Raw genomic sequence first — 16,244 nt, forward strand, 5'->3', positions numbered from 1 at the left:
CTTTGGTGCTGTACGACCGGCCCGGTTATTCACCTCACATTTGTTCGTGGTTGGCACACCTCGCGTTCCTTTGGGAGCGCGCTGTGCCCACTTTATTCTTTCATAAAACCCCCTTCTTGACAGTGTCAGCACATTTTCCACCTAAAAGATTTGCGGGGACCCGAGCGAGTGACACACATGCGCACAAGCGACACCTGCCGGTCGCTCCGAGTATTACAACAAGACTCAAACACACACACACACACACACACACACACACAGTCTAACCTTGGCCCCCTGAATCCAGCTGAATAAAGTCACGGCAACAGTGTCTCCTTTTTAAAACAATGGGATTTAATGGCTTATGGCAGTGCAAATCATAGCCTTTCACACAAAAATAGTATCAGAGAGTAATAGAATAAAAAATAGAATATTATGTAACCGTATCAATCACCTCTTTCAGTGTGAAGCGCCGAGCAAAATAAAACCTATTTACATTTGACACTGTGGCTTTAATACGGAGACGTAAACAAACAATATTCTTATATTTATATGATATGCGTGCGGTTGCTTTTATGGTTTACTTGCAAATTATTTTTTTTTAGAAATAAAAAAAAAAAGCAATGTGTCACCAGAAATAAAAAACTTAGCATTTGGTCCATTAATACCATACTGAGATCAAAAGTAGCGTTTTACATTCAACAGCGTCTCTTTGAGCCCTCCTTGAAGCACATGCAGCCTGAGTCTATTTTTAATTATAATTTTTTTTATACACAGCTGTAACGTAACAGACACAGCGACCGACAGATGCGCGTCACCTAAAAAAAAAATACTAATAATTATTCACATGGAAAGACGGAGCCGGACGCTTCTCATCTCATACTGACATGCATTGTGAACGGGGTGGTACGTAAGTGCACGAAGACGGTAGACCGCGTGTGATTTCGCTGAAAGATGGGACAGAAGTCGGGAGGTTCAGCCTTTGTTTCCCTCTGTTTATGGCACGCGATGCAAAAAAAAAACAAAAAACTCAGTGATGGTGACGCAGAAATGTAGAAGTTGGCAACCTGAAAACATACAGTAAACATAAACACGTAGAAAACACACACACACACACACGGGCACGCGGCATGTGTGCTACGCAACTTCATCTGTTGAAGGAAACACTCCGGAGGCATTGAAATGGCAACAGGTCCTTAGGTTCAGTAACGTGCTCCCCTCCCTCCCTGTCCCCAAGTCCCCTCCCCCTCCGCCACTGTGGTGGCCGGGGGCCCCGGAATCAGATGAAAGGATTCCGCGACGTTCCTCGGCTGGGATAAACAGTCCCCTGAGAGAGACAAAAAGGGAGGCATGGAGAAAGAGAGAGAGAGAGAGAGAGAGAGAGAGGGGTTAAGAGTAGAACAGACCCCTCCCCCAAAAAAACATCCTCTCATCCTCTTGCTGCCAGGAAATCAGGCATGGACCCCGCATGTTCGGCTTTTTAACCATCATAGTTTATGATATTTACAGAGATATCAGGAACTCAGAAAAACATTGCAAATCTTAGGTCTTTTCTAAGAACCCTGTCTTATTGGGAAGCAGTAAGATAATATCATACATTAAAATGCCAAGATTGGTTCTGAAGACCCTTTATATTAGTTTATATTAGATTTCGATTAAATGTTCTAAACGCTGAAGTATTTAATGCACATCTATGACATTGGCGATATCTCAAGACCACTAGCGACGATCTGTTTCCGCTTGCAATAAAAACCACAGCAGACTGTGGCTTACAGCGATTTCAGCAAGGTTACGGGCTGGTTTTAGGCACAACATTAAGGTTTCGTAGCTTTTATTAGGCAATTAACATTTAACAAAATTCTTCCACCGTGTCCTGTTGTTAAAAAACAGATTAGAATTAGGCAAGGATCGTGGCCCATTAAGAACTATGTATAGAAATGTTTGGACTGCTTTTTTATTTTCTTATAATACCATGTCGATAAGTATGTACAAATTCAAAATGTAAATGTGACCACTCCACTCCATTTTGTCACAGTTTTATGTTTGTTCTGAGATTTCTGTACCCGTCAGGATGGCTCGTGTCTTTCCACTCAGTGTTTTGGGGCCGTTATAGATGTACGCGCCTGCATGTGACGTGGGAAGTCATGGTGAGCACTGGCATACGGGGCTCCCAGAACGATTCGAACCCTGTCCACGATTAATACGATGGGGTGCGGTGTGTGGTGCGCAGCACTTACGGTGAAGGGGTTCACCGACATGGGCCGCGGAACTTTGGATGCCAATTCAGAAGCGGGGAACGTGGCAAAACCTAGAAGAAATGCATGATGGGAAAAACCCTTCAGCCATTAATGTTCCTTTCATTCACTCAGTACGTACAGAACAGTTAAGTTTAGATGTTTTTGCTGTGCGTGTGTTCCCCAGTCATTGCTGGACACTTGCTGTGTAATTCGTTAGGCCCTTGCTACAAAGGGGCCTTCAAGGTTGAACATTTCATCCCCGGCCAAATCACACAAAGTAGCTGGCAGGTAGGTGGATGAATGTGACGGTGTGTGACTTGGCAAATTTCACGCATAAAAAAAAAAAAGATGTCAAACAGCAGACTTTCTGTGGCTGGGTGGTAATAAATTATACTTAAAAAGTTTTAAGTAAAGTTTTATGCAGCCAAACAAATTCGGCGTTCAACTTCAACTTTTTTTTCCCACCGTAATGAACCCTACTGAGTATATGCACGCTGTGTGAACAGAGTTAGCGACTGCAGGCCAAGTGACATATAAGACACGTCTGATAAACTGCGCACAGCACTGATACAAGGCAATTACACATGAAAGAAGAAAGAAAGAGGAGGAAAGTCCTCTGCATTTAATCCTCAGTGGTTCGGGGTTTGAATGATTTACGAGTCCGCGTCGTTAACACCGCTGCCCCAAATAAAATGGCCAATGTGGATGTTTCAGATGCTTGTTTCAACTAACCATCATCAAATGAGTGTCAGGATGCAGACACATTTAAGTTCACTATGAATAATTGGTATCATATTTATAGGAATAAATAGTATGTAACTGAGTAAAAATGGAGATAGTGGGGGGGCAGGGGTTGGCCTAGCGGGTTAAGGAAGCGTACCCGTAATCTGAAGGTTGCCGGTTCGAGTCCCGAACTGCCAAGGGGCCACTGAGGTCCCCTTGTGCAAGGTACCTCCCCGGGCGCCTGTCATGGCTGCCCACTGCTCACCAAGGGTGATGGTTAAAAGCAGAGGACACATTTCATTGTGCCACCGTGTGCTGTGCTGCAGTGTATCACAATGACAATCACTTCACTTAAGACTTAAGATAAAAAAAAGTTTATCTACATATATATATGTGTGTGTGTGTGTGTGTGTGTGTGTGTGTGTGTTTAAACCTCGGCATGCTTAACACCCTGAGCCTGGCTCACCGTTAGTTTCCTGCTTTCCCGCCGGCTCTTGAGAAAACGCACTCTGGGTAGAGGGCAATGAGAAGGATGCTGACGGGGGGAAGACCGAGGAGGAGGAGGAGGAGGAGGAGGAGGAGGAAGAGACAAATGCACCGGAGTCACCTGTCAGTCAGAGGGACACAGCTGTCAGTCATTCAGTCTGAGCACCTGACCCTTTAGATGTCCAATTATGGCCTGAAGTTTATTAACCCGAACAGCTGAACAATGAAGCTCTGGCTTTTAGGACGCCTGTGATAAACAGAGTTGGCCATTTATTTCCCATGAGTCCTGCCTTGTCCTGCTGGAAACATTTTTTTTTTTTTTGCAGCATACCATAGCTGTAATCATGAATAAGAGACATTTTCTGCTGGTTTGCTCAGGACACCCGTGGACCACTAATTTCTCATCAGTAAAATCTTTGGCCCAGACACATTTTTCCCAGCTCCCATTAAATAAAATTATCTGTGGGGGTATGTGACACATTTCCAACCATATTCAACATACAATTCAACATATATCCATAATGTACCTTCATAAGATAAAGTGCACTTCACCACCAAGCCACTGTGGGGCATAGTAGAATATTGTTCCAGCTGAGCCTGGCATTGGAGCCCCCCAGAGACATCTCAGTCCCTAACGTTAGTTATTTTAGTTCCCTCCGCAACAAAGGTTAGCTCGTAACTTGAGGCCGAGAGAGTAAAGTGAAGTATGCCCACTGTTCCAAGATCCAATTTTCTTTAAGCTTCAGGCCACAAACCCACGAGTTTGGTATCAGTTCCACACAGTTCTGGCTTCAGACGCGCTACCATATACAACTGATCTTTATTACACAGTAACTGCATTGTATGAAATGCATGTGTGGTCCCAGGGGTTAAAGTGCACGAGCTGCGTCCAGATTATATTAAACCCACCTGGCGCTGCACTGTTGAACGGGTTGCTTGGAGACAGGACAGGCTGGGAGCTGGCAGAGTTGGAAGCAGAGTTGAAGGGATTGGGGAAATCTAGAGAAAATGAGAGAGAGAGAGAGAGATGAAGACGATGACAGTGATGAAGGACCGTGCTTAGCTCAATAATCCTTCATTATTAAATACGGCTGCAGGTCTAATCTCGCCCGCCCTGTACTCATTCGGGTTAAAATACATTTGCAGACCACAGAACAGATTCCCCCCCAACTCCACACAGCCTCTGGCTGCATTCTTCACTGAAGCCATGTGCAGCGTTTTTAAACGCTCCAGTCTATTTTCCTAAAATGCCAAATGAGCTACATCCCCAAACGGTCATGAATATGTATCATTTAAATAAATAAAACCTTTAATGGGTTGAAAGACTAACTTGGCCCAACTTGACCATGTCTGCCAAGCCTTCTGGGTGCAGTACAGGTTGTAAATCTGATTTCTTAATTAATTATTGTGCTTAGAAAAAAACCCACAAAATCTTGCCTCAAGTTAAATTCAGCGAGAGTCCAGTTTACAGTTTAATTATTTATTAATGAATGAGTCTTTTCTGTTGCGGTACAGGGGATTTGACGTACTTGCAAATGTTTGCCCGCTGGGTGCTGGATCTGCTACACTGGCAGAGCTGAGAGGAAAAAGAGAGAGAGAGAGAGAGCGGGCCTGAGCAGAGCTCCTTAGGACATAAAGCAATTTTCATGTTTTTTCAGGTCCAATAGGTGCCCTCTACCTTACCTCGCAGTAGTTCTAGTCGACGTTGACGTCACCTTGTTGCCATACAGGGTGCTGTAATGCGGCGGACCACCAGAGGGCGCTGAAAACACAGATTTCAACACAGACCAGACTTCAGACTTCCAGCACAGTGTTTTACATTTACAGAATTTACCAGATGCCCTTATCCAGAGCAGCCCACAATAAACACTCAGGGTTAAGTGACTTGCTTAAGGACAAAATGCTACTAAGTGGTGTTTCATCCAGTGATTTTGTGGTCTTCTGCTTCATATAGGCGAGTGTGTTACCACTAGGCTACTACAACTTAATTGGTGCTCCACCCTTATCCTCCAACTCCACCATTAACAGCTTACAACCCACCACATTCATTATTAAACCGCTCCAGTCGATGAAGGGGATGTGGGATTGTATCTGCATGGGATAGGAACAACGTCTCTGAATACGTTCAGATTGTCGGCCCAAGTCTGTTTTATTATTTGTAATTATCCAACATGAATTTGATCTTCCTGATAGACTTTTTAAATAGCTAATGGTCATGTTAGAGCTGTGCATTAAGTCATATTTATCTTTCCAATTATAAGTACAAATACAATTCAATTTGTACATTTTTAAATACAATTTGTTGATGGATTTGTAAGGTACTGATCTGATTTTTGACCAGTTTACAAAGAAATCTATTTTGAAAATACCTCAAAGGCCTACGTTTTCATATTTTAATGCCATTATTTCTGTTTTAGGAAGCACAACAGCTCTATCTGTGGTCTGATGCCTGCTGTGATCTCAGAGGTTTTTGCATAGATGTTAGAGCAGAATGGAAATGGAAGCAGCGAATCCATCACTGCCTGCGATATTAACGTTTATCCCCTGAAAGCCCCTTTCAGTCCACTGACTTACAAGCATTAGTAGGATTATCGTGCAAATGTCCCTGTGCACAAATGCCATCGAATTTGGTACGTTTGAGCGCAGGCACTCAGACAGAAATTACACACAGTGCCGTTCAGGCCACACTGAACTACGTTCTGATTGGAGGTTTTAGTCCAGCAAAGTGGCAATTGGTGGTTTTAGCAGCATTTCTGGGAATATTTATGACCCCTTACCTGTGGCAGACGAGTTATCACAGAACACACTGTCAAGCTGTGACAGGGCAGCATACTTGTCCTGAACAGGCAGGGCCAGGCTGGGAGGGGTGGGGCTCAGGGTGGAGTGCTGCTGACCCAACCCCCCGAAATCCAGACTAAGGGATTTGGGGAAAGCTCTGAATGGAGCTCCGCCTCCAGCAGACACTGTACGACCTGAACCAATCAGAAGAGAGAGAGTATATTGACCAAAGAACAGAGCGACTGATATGTTGATTGACTGATTGCAGAGGCTGGCTAATTGTTTCTTTTACAAGACGCTGAACAATATGTCTCAAACAATGTGTCCACGTCACCTTATGACCGAAAGTGACCGTGCAGTGACCAAGAAGTTAAGCCTAAAAAAGCTATTTATTTACATCCATGTTTCAAAGCCAATCATCTTGCATGTTTAATACAACTGCTGCATCGATATGTGTGAATCTTCTGGACGAACCACAGAATCTGGGACAGGACGCTTGTGGATCCTACATTCGCGAGATAAGCTGATCTGGGTATGTTCAGATGGGTTTTAAAGCTCTCTGGCAGGTCATTTTCTCATCAGAGTTCTCCACACGTTCCCTGTGAAACCAGTTCAAAGAGCATGCTCAGACCCGGATGGCCTGCTGTACTCCCCGCAGGAAGAATTTAAACGTGATGGCGGGCGGGAAGGTGATGGAGTATAACCACTTAAAAGACTCTAGGGACAGAGATAAGGACAGGAAGTTGAAGCAACAGGAGCCACGGGTTCTTATGAGACTAGAGCAAATGAATCTGCAAACCACACAAAGCACTCGGCAGCCATGTTTGGTCAGGCGAGAGCAGACACCAGTTAAAAAGAATGGGGAGAGAAAGGGAGCAAACTCTATTCTCAATGCATGTGACCAGTCAAATTTGTTAAAAAGCAATAAAAAAAAGATCTGGAGGAATTTACCCCCATAGCAAGTTTGTGTCATAGACTGACTCCAGGAGGGGGGAGTTTGTGTATTATCAGTGTTGTGCTCCTGATAGTTTTTATCTGTAGAGTGTTATCAATGTATGCCCATTCTATCGTGTCCTCGTTGGGTCCTTGGACGTCCGTCTTGTATTGTTGCGTCCATCTGTTCACAGTTTGCCAAAAAAAGCTCCATATTTATTCTACTTCTACTAAATATGAATATGCAATTGCATCATTGCAACAACTAATGTTTCTCCTTAGCTTACTCCTGGTCTGCCAAGTCTAAAGAAGACCGTTGCCATTTGAGGGGATCGGTTTTTATTTTATTGCACGTCTCTCTGGCCACACTGATGCAGTAGCTGCTGTTTTGAACTGACACCAACTGCAGGCTCACTCTACCCTGGAAGGGCGTCCCTCTCTGTATCACTCCTTCCCGAGGTCTCTTCCTTTCTGTTTTTCTCTCTCCTAGAGTTTTTTTTGTGTGGAGTTTTTCCTTGTGTGCAGAAGTGTGGGGGGTGTCAAGTGTAGGGCCTGTCAAAGCCCATTGAGACATACTGTATGTGATTTTGGGCTATATAAGTAATAAATGTTGTTGTTGTTGTTGTATTGGACGTGGCTGTCCGCGACAGGTCCTTTCTTATTTATAATGCATAACGTGGCTGTGCTCTGTAAATATAATAATGTAAAAAAATACGGAGTTAAAATGAGGATTTAAACGGTTATGGATGGACATTCCAGTAGGTGGCGAAAAACTAAGCGGAGTTCTGCTCAACGACCGCGCAGGCTGTGCAAACTACATAGTGTACATCTGAAAAAAAAAAAAAAAAAAAACTTTAGCTTTTAATACCAGCCAGCACTGTGGGTCTCCTGGACCCGAGTCCGATGATGTGTGGCTTAAAAGTCTGTTTCTGATTCTGAAGTCTGCGGGCCACCTTTACACTGTCAGAGCAGGGCGACAGCGCCCATTTTCATGATAATGGAATTCATCAGACCGCCAGCTATTTCAGGAATTAATAATAAATGTGTAACAAGCACGAGAATCAATCATCAGACTATTCGTATGCTTCAGAAAAGCTGTGTTTTCATCATGATATTCAAGGTGGTGATGAAATGAATAATAATTGTGTACACAGTGCACAAGAACTTGATGATGCCGCCTTCGACTGCACCTCCAGACGCATCTTACCTAAGGTGAAGTTGTTTTTAAAAGTGCTGCTGGCTGACAGGAGGACAGAAGCAACAGAAAAGAGAGAAGACACACACCCCATTATCACGTTATTACTGCTCGTGCTGATGTGTGTGTGTTTGTGTGTGTGTGTGTGTTGTACCACAGGGCCGAGGGAGTGCAGGGAAGGACGTTGGGTGATTCTGGGTGACGGACAATGAGCCCGGCCTCTGTCTCTCAAGCCCACTCAACATAGCATCTGACAAAAGGGAACAGAAGAGACAGAAAGCAACATAATTTATCAGCAGAATCACAGCAAGAACCGAAGGGAGAGCGAGGATGTGAGCGGACAGGAACAAGAACGCACCTTTGACTGGGGGGTCTCTGAAACTCTGCGAGCGGGTGGGCCGGGCAGTGAACATGTCGGTGCGGATGTCAGCCGGGGACACGGCAGCTGATCTGTCCCAGGAGGACAGCGGAGCTTGAGACTGAAAGAAGGGAGAGAGAGGGAGCCAGGCCACGTTCAACAATAATGGTTTTTATAGTAAAGGTCTTTTGGCATCTCATTTGGCATCTTAGGAAACTGCAGCACAGCACGTGGTGACACAACGGAATGTGTCCTCTGCATTTAACCATCACTCTTGGTGAGTGATGACAGGCGCCCGGGGAGCAGTGTGTGGGGACGGCGCTTTGCTCAGTGTCACCTTGGCGGATCGGGATTCGAACCGGCAACCTTTCGGTTACGGGTCCGCCTCCTTATCTGCTAGGCCAACACTGGTCCAACTTTTGGCCATAAAGAATAACTTACCTTTAAATACGTTTAAAAGCATACTGTGACCTAAAAGGTCACCGAGATGATTTAAAGGTTTTAGTCGTGCTGCTGATACCTACTACCATTCATCGATGGTCAGTTTAGGACCAAAGAGCCACTACTGGCCAGATTTGGTAGTCGGATGTAGGTGTTATGTTGAAACTGGAAACGGATGAAGGGCAAAACACCAACAATATATGTAACAGCTTAATCTAATTTCATATATAATTCAAAACGATCCCACTATCCCATCCCATGGTCTCCAAAGGCATTTAATTTTAATGTTACTGATATACTGATAGAATAATATACCAAACAATAATCAATAAATGTGTATTTTATAACATACCCAATACTTACCCAGAGCTACTAAGTAGGCCATTCCACTAAAGTAACATGACTGTATGATCTTTACATTTTATTTATAACTTTAAATTGAACATCTCTGACTTATGATTCATCTTTTCATTCCACAGGACAACCCACTAGCTCTCGTTTTCTCTCTGTCAGCATGCCTTTCTCCGTTCTTCTTTCAGAACATCAGACTGACCCGGTGCTACTCCACAATCCATCCCACCAGCATCTTTCTTTTCCATCCCTCTCGCTCCATCGCCATCGCTCTCTCACCATTGTGCCCATCAGCCTGGCAGAAGGGGGCAGGTTATGTCCCAGAGGCAGGTTTTGTGGGGGTCCTGGGTGGGCCAAGGGCATGCTCTGCACCCCGGGGCTCCACGGACCCTCCACTTCTCGCCGGTTCTTGCTCTTGGAAAAATGCCTGGAAAAGAATAGCGTGGCCTTTCACATCACATTTAAACAAAGCAGCAGAAGGCATGCATGAAACGACATGCTGGTACGGGCTTGGCAATCTGGGCTATGAATGGCCATATTTCCTAATACGATGTTGCAACACAAAAGTATTACCATGAAACTGCTGATAAAGAGAATGTTGCAGTGAATTGTGTCAGCGGAGGGTTGCGCACCATTTTTTCTTCTCATACTTGTCCTGGAGAAACTCCTTCATCTTCTGGGAGTCGTGAACATCAAAGCAGCCGTCCGTTTTCGGGTCAAAGGTGCAGAGCCAGGTCATCTTCCCAACCTTGGACCACAAAGACCTCTCAGTTCAAACTGGAGCAGAAGTGACCTCAAATGACCGGTGACAATCGACCACAAGAACCAGGGAGGGCGGGCGGGACCGACCGGCGGAACGTTCTGAAGGCCGCAACACTAAGGAATGCATCGACGACACGCCTGGCACATGAAAGAGCGCCGATCTTAACAACACCGTACCAAACACACCGAGGAACTAAGCTGCGAGACATGAGCAGGGGCGGGTACCGGTGACACGTCAACACGCCCCCGCCCGAGGTGATATCAGAATGTCGGAATGTTTTTTTTATACGTTTCCAGACTTGTCACACAAGCAGCTTTGAGGAACGGAAGATAAGCGCCACTCCGACTCGGCGGCATCGGATAATGGGTTGTCACAATTGACAATTATCTCGGATCACGAGCCACGCGTTGAGGCGGCCATTAGCGGACAAGCTTATCGCATTACATAGGTCACACGTGGACGCAGCCCGCCCGTCACTCACCTCGTTGCCACGGCTTCTCGTGCCGCTCCACATTCTTCTAATGGCGACGGCACTAGTGTAAATTAGCGTTCGCGTGACATTCGGCTGGAGCGGGTGGACGGCATATTTTCCGAAGATCGGAAATCAGAATGCTTGAAGTGAAGCTCTGATGATCTGTCAACATGTCTGGTTCGGTCTCGAGAAGACTGTGACCTCCACTGTGTACAAGGGGATAATAAATGGGTCCCCTATCATAAAAAATGCCACTTTGTGAGATTATTGAACATTAATACGAGTTCCCCTGGCCTGTCTATGGTCCTGCAGTGGCTAGAAATGGTGATATTTAAAAGATAAAGTGAAGTGATTGTCACTTGTGATACACACAGTGCGCACAGTGAAATTTGTCCTCAGCATTTAACCCAGCACCCTGAGTGAGCAGTGGGCAGCCATGACAGGTGCCCGGGGAGCAGTGTGTGGGGACGGTGCTTTGCTCAAGGGGACCTCAGCGGCACCTTGGCGAGTCGGGATTCGAACCGGCAACCTTCTGATTACGGGGCCACTTCCTTAACCGCTAGGCCACCACTATTTGTAAAGAGATCTGGAATTTGTCTCCTTACGTCCTAATAAGGGGAAAGGTAACATGATGTCCTGTCTGCACCGCTCTCCTCCTTATTAACATTTAAAGCTACAGACACCGAAATGGCGCGTCCTGCGGAAATCTCACTGTGGGGCTGGATCAAAGTGGCTGTAGTTCTGAACCCCGGCTGAATTCCGGAGAGAGACTTCAGATCCAGTATCAGGGGACGACTAAGACGTACATAAAAGCAAAAAAAAAAAAATTATGTCAGGGGACCTTTAAATTGTCCAGAATGAGGACGCAGGAGGGCAGTCTGTCATCCCTGCAGACTCCTCCCATTAATTCATGACAACATCATTAAAGGTCATCTACCGGGCGTCAGGGATAATAGCGCACCAACCAAAATGGCCACCTCGTCAAGATACCGCCAAGGGTGGTTGTAGCCCAGTGGGTAACACACTCGCCTATGAACCAGAAGACCCAGGTTCAAATCCCACTTACTACCATTGTGTCCCTGAGCAAGACACTTAACCCTGAGTTGCTCCAGGGGGGGACTGTCCCTGTAACTACTGATTGTAAGTCGCTCTGGATAAGGGCTTCTGAAAATTGCTGTAAATGTAAAATGTAAAAGATACAGGAAATCCAGAAGACGGTTTTACATTAGTTGCACAATATCTTATCCAGCACCACAAATTTCCGGGCCAGAGCGTGATACAAGGACACCGGCCTCAGTCCCTCAAATCCGAGGTCCTGCGTCGTTCCGGTGGCACTGGCTTTACGGGAATTGAACTTGACTGAGAAGACGACTCAACAGACACGTGAAACGTTTACGGCCTGCTCGCCGGAGTGCAGTATTTGCCACCGGCCTGGCCGCCGAGCTACATTCCGCAGCAAAGCGCCAGGTCTCAGAGGGTCACGTTGGCCGCAAAGCCTGTAGCAGGGACGAGCGCCGCATCTGGTGGCCCGGTTTGACGACGGGCTCTTTCGCGCACGCAGCGGATCGCTTTTCCCCGGATTATTTTCTCTGCACTTCTGCTGAATCAGCCACTCATTTCAGACGAAAAGGCCTTCTGGCCCTTGTCCAAGACAGGAATATTATATATATATATATATATAAAAAGATTAATTCGACAACTGGCTGCCCTTCAATCAAGGTCAAAGGTTACAAGGCGGGTCTTCATCAAGAAACAGCACGCAGGCCACCTGTCACTCACCTCGTTGCCATGGTTCTGCAGAAATTCCACTTCCTGTTGGGAGAAGGTTGTCATGGAGATGGACTTGACTCTGTGGGGAGGGTTCAGTCCTCTCCTGCAAGACGCAGAAGGGGCAGAGGAAGAGAAGTGCACACACACACACACACACACACACACATGCCAGGACACAACATGAAAGGTGATGCGGTGACGCACGGACACTGGTGCACGTGAACTGATGAAGGTGAGGAGAGGTGCACTGGGGTTTTTTTGGGGCTTTTTTTTTTTTTTTACGGAAGGCTGCAAGAGGGGGAACCACCCAAGTCACCTGACTCCGTGGGGTAAAACGTGCACACAGCATGACGGTGAGAACATGTCGGTCAGACAGCAAGCCTCACTCACACACACAACGCTGCGAAACGCCTGTACGTCTGCAGCCTGGTGGCCCCCCTTCCTTCTCACTCACACACACACACACACACACCCGCCCTCCCGCTGCCCGTGACATGCACACACAGGCTGGTGCGTGCCAAACCTGGAGCCATGACGACACGACACGTAACGCGCGCGCGATTAATGGGACCCCTGCAAAATAACAGAGCGGCGTAGTAAATACACACTCGGGGGACGGGGGGACGGGGACGGAGGCGGGGTATCCAACAAAATAAAGACGCGCACGCCCTGTGATTCGTAATAATAATACAAAATAACAAGAACGCGGACGACGACGGCGGCCGTCGCCTACTTACAGCATTCCTGAGCACGACGTGCACACGAAGCAGCCCACGGTGATGTCGATGTACGTCACCCCGGGCTGGCCGCACTCGAGGCAGTGCCTGTTGGCCCCGGTCTGCGCCAGCTCCCGGACCTTGCGGGCGCAGACCTCCTGGTTGTCCCGGTGCTTGCGGTTCGACATCGCCGGACGGTCGAGGCTGCTGCGGGGGGGGGGGGGGGGGAGCGCCGAGCTGGCCCTCCGTCTCTCTCTCTCTCTCTCTCTCTCTCTCGATCTTCCTCCTCCTCCTCCTCCTCCTCCTCCTCCGCCCCTCGGTCTCCGGTCCACGAGAGTGGAGTAGATGTTACGCGCGCCGCGTTACGAAAGCGATTATGCGGCGCCGGCGATCCGATCGGCCGGACCCGGCGGGCGTGGGCACTTTCTCTCTCTCTCTCTAACTCTCTCTCGCTCCCTCTCTTTCTCTCTTTCTATTTAAAAAAAATATATTTATTTTGGAGAAGGTGCGCGTCCCTCCTCCTCGTTGCCTCCGGACTCTGAAAACCGCCCGAAAGCGACAAAATCGCTGTTTTTTTTAGATATTATTATTTACTATTGCGTGTTTTTTTTTGTTTTTTTTAATAATATTTCGCTTCGTTTTATTTTCTGTTTCGGGCCGCGTTCCGGGCTGTCAGCGCTTTATCACGCCCATTGAATGACGTGTGGGACGAGCGGCCGTCTCTCCGCCACTCCGTTAACTCTTCACTCGAACGCCGAGCGGTTCCGCCTTGTTTTTCTGCGCTTTTCGGCAATTTCTCCTTCGTTTTGGGCAACGACGAGTTGCAATTTCAAATTCCGGTCCTGCTCCTTTAACCCAACTCACGTGGTCTGATCACAGGCTGTTCCAAAAGGCCAAAAATCTAGACCCATATGAACTTAGAAAGGTAGAAAATGTTCCTCAAGCTTTTTTTCTGTTTATTACACATGGATGGTAAAGCATTTCCAATTATTTATCAGTCCGACACTCAGAAGGTTGCAGGTTCGAATCCTGGTTCTGCTCCTTTAACCCTACTCACGTTTAGACTGTATTACACACCCAGATGAACTTAGAAAGGTAGAAAATGTTCCTCAAGTTTTTTTTTCTGTATTACACATGGATGGTAAAGCATTTCCAATTATTTATCAGTCCGACACTCAGAAGGTCGCAGGTTCGAATCCTGGTTCTGCTCCTTTAACCCTACTCACGTTGTCTGATCACAGACTGTTCCAAAAGGCCGCAAATCTAGACACAGATGACCTTAGAAAATGAGAAAATGTTCCTCAAGCCTTTTTTTCTCTTTATTACACATGGATGTTAAACAATTTCCAATTATTTATCAGTTTGACACTTAGAAGGTTGCAATTTCGAATCCCAGTCCTGCTCCTTTAACCCTACTCACGTTGTCTGATCACAGGCTATTCCAAAAGGCCGCAAATCTAGACCCAGATGACCTTAGAAAGGTAGAAAATGTTCCTCAAGCTTTTTTTTTCTGTATTACACATGGATGGTAAAGCATTTCCAATTATTTATCAGTTCGACACTCAGAAGGTCGCAGGTTCGAATCCTGGTTCTGCTCCTTTAACCCTACTCACGTTTAGACTAAGTATAGACCCCAGGTCAATCTTTCTGAAGAAAACAATTTATGATGATTGATATGAAAGTGAAGTGGTTGTGTTACACTGCAGCACAGCACACAGTGACACAACAAAATGTGTCCTCTGCTTTTTGTGCCATCACAGTTGGTGAGCAGTGGGCAGCCATGAAAGGCAGTTTGGAATTTGGACCCTCAACCTTTTGATATTAAGTACGCTTCCTTCTCCGGTAGGCCAACGCTGTTTCAGAATGTACAATGCTAAGGATCCAAAAAACAAAACCAACATAGGCACCAAATCTTGATTTTTGGCACAATCAGCTGATGTACATGGTTAAAACTATTTATCATGGTGTGCCCTTGGGAAACGTGAAAGTGAAGTGCAGGAATGAAGGATTCACTGCAATCTGTTGACCATCCATCCATCTTTCCATCCATCCATTCATTTTCTACTCACTCGTCCAGGTCAGCATTGCAGGAAGGCTGGGACAAGACCGAAACAGCACCCGGAGAGAGCAATCTGTTGGCTATTCTCTCACAAATTTGGAACAAGCATCAAGCCGGATGGTTCCTGCGCTGTGATGACATCCCACCGTCACCAGGAGGAGCCCTTTGGGATGAAAAATGCCTGCAGGCAAAAGTCGGATGTTCAGATTGATGAATATATACCGGGGCGTATGCACGCACAGACAAAGTAAAAGCAGCATTGCTTAGGGTCAACAGCACAAAGGCCACAAGCTGCAGCCTCTGCAAGAACGACTGAGAGGGAGAAGTCCTGGAACGGCACGTTTGCAGAGGCAACATGTTGGGATATGGGGGAGAAAACGCTATAATTACGGACGCTTGTCACGCAGCCACAGGCGCGCTTCTGAGTGCTGAGTCGGCCCTTGGTTATGTGACGCATGGAGACGCACCCAAGGCAGTCATTATGGCCGCATGGCATAATAACTTCCAGCATGCCGTGCTGAAGCACGGCGTCCATCTCTGCAATGATCAGCGTTAGTGTTGTGCTAACGAACGGGAGGGAGAATCGGGCCGATTCCGGGCGCGCACAGACGGTGGCACGCATTATGGTGCAATATGGAGATGTGAAGCTGGAGTCCATTCGAAATGGTCACGTGACAAAGCAATTCTGGCACTAAGAAGCTCGAGGTTGAGTGGAAGGAATGAAATAGGGGAATCTAGAGCACATCTTGGGAAGGGATTACAGGCTTCCTCCACGCTGAGTGGAAACCAGCAGAGACCAGCAGGTCCCCCTGCCGGGGTTATCAGGACCGGGTGTTTATTTCTCATTTTTTTTTACTATGTTATGTTCGGAATAAAGAGACAGAGGGAAGGGAACCTCACTGAAGCTTTGATCCATCTGTACATTCTTACAGTAAATAAATGTATTCAACTTACTACCATTGCGTCCCTGAGCCCGGACTGTC

General features: G+C 46.6%; 1 protein-coding gene across 3 annotated transcripts; it reads right to left on the reverse strand.

Moving 5' to 3' along the window:
• Positions 1-312: 312 nt before the first annotated feature.
• Positions 313-13,418, reverse strand: LOC114801656 (arf-GAP domain and FG repeat-containing protein 1-like). 3 transcript variants are annotated; one of them, XM_028999808.1, is made up of 14 exons: positions 13,224-13,418; positions 12,496-12,589; positions 10,114-10,229; positions 9,761-9,908; positions 8,690-8,810; positions 8,486-8,581; positions 8,344-8,376; positions 6,203-6,397; positions 5,109-5,187; positions 4,955-5,001; positions 4,335-4,424; positions 3,406-3,546; positions 2,217-2,287; positions 313-1,306 (listed from the first exon to the last, which is right to left on the reverse strand). In XM_028999808.1, the coding sequence occupies exons 1-14, from the start codon at positions 13,388-13,390 to the stop codon at positions 1,259-1,261; spliced, it is 1,446 nt and encodes a 481-aa protein (XP_028855641.1). In that variant the 5' UTR covers positions 13,391-13,418; the 3' UTR covers positions 313-1,258. The 3 variants fall into 3 exon arrangements, with proteins under 3 accessions (XP_028855641.1, XP_028855649.1, XP_028855659.1); XM_028999816.1 differs by lacking the exon at positions 8,344-8,376; XM_028999826.1 differs by lacking the exons at positions 12,496-12,589; positions 13,224-13,418 and adding an exon at positions 10,726-10,773.
• Between the last annotated feature and the right edge of the window lie 2,826 nt (positions 13,419-16,244).

Source organism: Denticeps clupeoides, chromosome 1, assembly GCF_900700375.1.
Source record: "Denticeps clupeoides chromosome 1, fDenClu1.1, whole genome shotgun sequence".
In the NCBI taxonomy this organism is placed as follows: Eukaryota; Metazoa; Chordata; class Actinopteri; order Clupeiformes; family Denticipitidae; genus Denticeps; species Denticeps clupeoides.

Bases quoted from the DNA above. Each gene is read 5' to 3' on its own strand.
- LOC114801656 (XM_028999808.1), bottom strand. From the start codon at position 13,390: ATGTCGAACCGCAAGCACCGGGACAACCAGGAGGTCTGCGCCCGCAAG. The intron at 8,811-9,760 runs GTGAGAGAGCGA...CCCTTCTTTCAG, and splicing joins CCAGGCTGATGGGCACAATG to TCTCAAGCTCCGCTGTCCTC. The intron at 4,425-4,954 runs GTACGTCAAATC...CATTTTCTCTAG, and splicing joins CAGCGGGCAAACATTTGCAA to ATTTCCCCAATCCCTTCAAC.